At 39.0% G+C, this 4,106-nt stretch overlaps 1 protein-coding gene across 1 annotated transcript in view; it reads left to right on the top strand.

Moving 5' to 3' along the window:
- Positions 1 to 539: 539 nt before the first annotated feature.
- The window catches only part of LOC127532483 (macrophage mannose receptor 1-like), a 22,874-nt gene continuing 19,307 nt past the window's right edge, over positions 540 to 4,106 (top strand). Inside the window, exons 1-4 of the mRNA XM_051944217.1 lie at positions 540 to 576; positions 696 to 842; positions 1,691 to 1,954; positions 2,031 to 2,038. Of these exons, the coding sequence (XP_051800177.1) occupies positions 540 to 576; positions 696 to 842; positions 1,691 to 1,954; positions 2,031 to 2,038 (456 nt within the window). The remainder of the gene's footprint in view (positions 577 to 695; positions 843 to 1,690; positions 1,955 to 2,030; positions 2,039 to 4,106) is intronic.

Here is a 4,106-nt window from a genome sequence, read left to right as displayed (position 1 = left end):
ATTAAAAAAACACAGGTAAGATAACATTGCATTTGTACAAATACAGATGGAAAATCTGAGGATTTGTTAACTTGGCAGTTTTGGGCTGTTTTTGGTTAACATGAAAATGAATGCTTTTATTCTGTTCCGTTACTTGACATTATCTGTAATCAAGAAAAACGGAGTGAATCTATACATGATAGTAAACTGCTGAATAAAAAGCTAAAGTTAAAATTATTACACAGAAGAGCACTGAGCAGCCATGTGTTTGTAGATCATTCTGTAAAAAAAGTGAATGTTGTCCTGTGAGACATTTGCAGCTCATTTGACTTCAAGGAGTCTCTACATGGGATCATCTTATTTGCAACATTTGCATGGATGGTAAGGATATAGGCCACTTTGGGTGATGTAGTGTTCAAAAAGCATTTACATGCAGTGATCCATGGCGCCACTTTCCCTAAAGTGAACAACCCAATGACGTTTCTCAGAGAAACCAAGCAGGAATAGGCTTTGAATATTAAGGCAGAGTCTCCTTTTACTGTCCACAGAGCTGCATCATGATGGACAGCATCTGGCTGGGTGTCTGGTGTCTCTCAGGTCAGTCAATTCTTCGTTTATTGTTAAACAGAGCTTATTATTGTGTATTACTGGAACAAAGGTACTCTGTTCATTTAGAGTCATGCTGTATTTTCAGAAGTCTTGTGTTTTCCTCACAGGGTGGCTCGTCCTCCCCGCCTGCTCCCTCCGTCAGTACTACTTTGTCAAGAAACCTTTAACTTGGAATGAAGCTCAGACCTACTGCAGACAGAACTACACAGACCTGGCCACCATTGAAAACACTGAAGACGTGAAGGAACTGGAGAGTCTGGTTTCATTTGCTAACGTAGAGTCTGAGGTCTGGTTCGGTCTGTACAGTGAGATCAACTGGAAGTGGTCGGATGGGTTCACAGGAAGCGGGGCTGAGTTTCGGAGCTGGAAAGCTGGTGGAAAAGACTCTGAAATGGGTCCCTTCTGTGTGGCCACTTGGACAGAATGGCTCGTGGAAAATTGTGAGACGCGGAAATCATTTATTTGTTACCATGGTAAGGATAGGCATTGTATATTTTAATTTGAAATGCCATAGCCATAAAGTTCGCATCAATTTCATGAGTTTAGACAACAGCTACTGAATTCTGTTCAACCAACAAACTATTTAGACTTTGGGGAATTTGCTCTTCTTCTACAGTCAAAGCTGTTTTTATTTACTTAATGATCAGTAGCATGATCACAAGTCTAAAAGTTCTTCCAACTGCGTGTGTGTGTGTGTGTGTTCTCCACAGACATCTCATACCATCAAACATCAGTCATTACTAGAATATTCATCATTATGTGTTTTAGACATCTGTTTTAACTCTAGTTTTCAGTCTAACAGCATTTGCTATGATATCTTCTTTTCGCACATTGTGCTCAAAAGATACTACACTACAGAGGATACTAGTGAATTCAAGAGGAAGTAAAATGAAGTTATCAAGCCAATTTCATTCACTTTCAAATTAAGTGATGTTAAAGTTTGAGTACACAACATTTTAAGCTGAAGCGATTTAAAAAGTTAAAATCAGAAAAGTAGTGTTTTTATCTTACAGTTCAGTGGTTAGAATGTGTCACTTGAAATACGTTTCAAAGTGTGTTCACAAAATCAGCATGTGAACTCATTTCACTCCTGAAACTGCAGGAACAGAAGACAATCGTCAGTTTGTTCTTATCCAGACGTCCAAGAGTTGGTCCGATGCTCAGAAGTACTGCAGGGAGAACTTTGTTGATCTGGCCACTGTGAGGAACGACAACGAGCAGCAGAAGGTCTGGAACAAACTGTTGATTAAAACGGCATGGATCGGCCTGTTCGGAGATCCTGATCTTTACTGGTCTGATGGGAGCAGCTTCTCCTGGTCCAACTTCAATGGTTCAACTCCGATCGGCTCCATGACAGACTCATGTGGTTCCATGTCTCTGAAGAGATCCATGAAATGGAAGCTCTCGAACTGTGAACAAAGGTTCCCCTTTGTGTGCCACAGAGTCCCTGGTGAGTGTTTTACTGACCATCACTTATTTACATTCATGTGCTGTATACAACGAAAGCAGCTTCAAGGATTTCTGCTCTCTTTTTATGTTTGGATGCAGACATAAGGCATGGTAAGGTGGTGAAGTTGAGGTTTGAATTGAAGGACGACTCCGTGGATCTGAACAACCCTGAGGTCAAAGCAGAACTCCTGAAAAAGGCAAGTGTCCAAACTCCACCCCGACACGTCACAAACATTCAGAGTAGATCACAGGAAGAATGAAAGGCAACTTTTAAAGAAACAAAACAGATTTAGATTAATACCCAACTGGCAGGAAACTCTCTCACAGAATCACCTGCAAGTTCTCACAATCTTTTCAAATCATATATTTTAATCAAATTTTAACTGAACAGCTTAAGAAAAAAATCATTTTCAGTAAAACTCCCATGAAGTCAATATCATGTTTAATGTCAGCATTCAGAGGATGATGTCAGGAACACAGATGATGATCTGAGATGACAAAGGACGAATGTTCTCCAACCAACATTCACAAAAAGCTGCTCAGACAGTATGGCCGCCTCAGATCATTTGTGTTATAATAAAGGTGGAATATTTTGTCATTTTGTTGAAGGAACACGATAGAATGAAAACTGGTACATTTACAGAAATGTTGATTAATGTGCACTGTCCCTGTTCAAATAAACTAATAAAATAAAATAAAACAAAAACATTTAGTTCTGAGATCATTCCAGCACAACGGTTTAACAACGTTCTCGTGAAACACTTTTCGGAAGTCTTTAGTCACCCTGCTTTTAAGAAAAAGAAATAAAATTGAAAACTTCAGTAGAACTTTCTCAAAATGCTTTTCTAACAGTCAGATTGTCACTGCATGTTTGACCGTTGCTGCCATGTTGTTCTCCCAGCTGCAGGACAGACTGGAGGAGAACGGAGTGAGTGGAGTCACCCTGAGGTGGAGAGAACAGCCTGATGGGAAAGCGTTCCACAAGGAGGAGACTCAAGGAACCTGTCCTGCAACTCCTCAAACAGCAGTGTGTTAACCAACAGCGCCCTCTTCTGTACCAATGTGTTTATTACTGCCTCTGGGTTCACTGCAGTTTATTTAGACTCCTGCTATCCACCGGTTTTGTGTGTGGGTGGAACTTTTTCTTGCAACTTTCACAGCAAACTCATAAGCTGATATCTACAATTACAGCTGTTTGTTATTTAAGTGCTTTTTAGTTGGCAGGCTAATATGAATTTCTGTTATTTTGCAGAGTGGTTCTGGATGCATCATATTTACTGTGTGTGTTTGTATCATCGTAAATAACAAAGAAAGAAAAATAAATATTCTAAGAAAAAAATGAAGCCTGTTTTATGTGAGGAATGTTTTTCTTTTTATGTATTCTGTAATTTCACATTTGTTGCTCCCATTGCTTATTTCTGCATTTTATAGCACAAACTTGACTTTTAGGATCATCTCAAGTGCAAGAAAGGAGGATTACAGGCATCCTGCTGCAGATCTTCTTGGTTCTCTTCTGTCAAAAGTGCTTCAATGAGGTATTTTAGTTTTCACGTTTAAGTGAGAAACTTTACTGTCCTTGTTGAAAATAGTATTTGGTTTCAGGACAAAACAAAGATGAAGACTAATGAAGTTACTTTTACAAAAACATTTTCACAAATCAGTGAACAAGCAGCTATTTAAGAATATTACTCTTCATTCTGTCCAATTTAATCCAGATAGAGACAAAAAGAACCATAACGAGTTCCCATTACATTGGAGGATTTGAAAAACAGTTATTAGATCCCGGTGTCTTCTCAGGTTTTGTGCATAAATTGTGCAAGAATTTAAAGCTGCTGAGAACTGAGTACTTGGTGGAGTTACAATAACCAGAGTCTATACAAAAAAAAATACTGAAGACTACACTAATCCATGTAAGGTTTGACCTAGGCAGGAGAACAAGACTACAGAGAACTAGAACTATACATCTAACAGAGTAAACAACAACACGGTCAGTCTAGCACTAGCAAACCCAAGAGTGGATCAGTTGATACATATCACTATTGAACCCAGAGAAGGATCATTTGACCCTA

Source organism: Acanthochromis polyacanthus, chromosome 23, assembly GCF_021347895.1.
Source record: "Acanthochromis polyacanthus isolate Apoly-LR-REF ecotype Palm Island chromosome 23, KAUST_Apoly_ChrSc, whole genome shotgun sequence".
In the NCBI taxonomy this organism is placed as follows: Eukaryota; Metazoa; Chordata; class Actinopteri; family Pomacentridae; genus Acanthochromis; species Acanthochromis polyacanthus.
The sequence above is the reverse complement of the archived record's forward strand: the minus strand, read 5'-3'. Positions and strand labels throughout refer to the sequence as shown.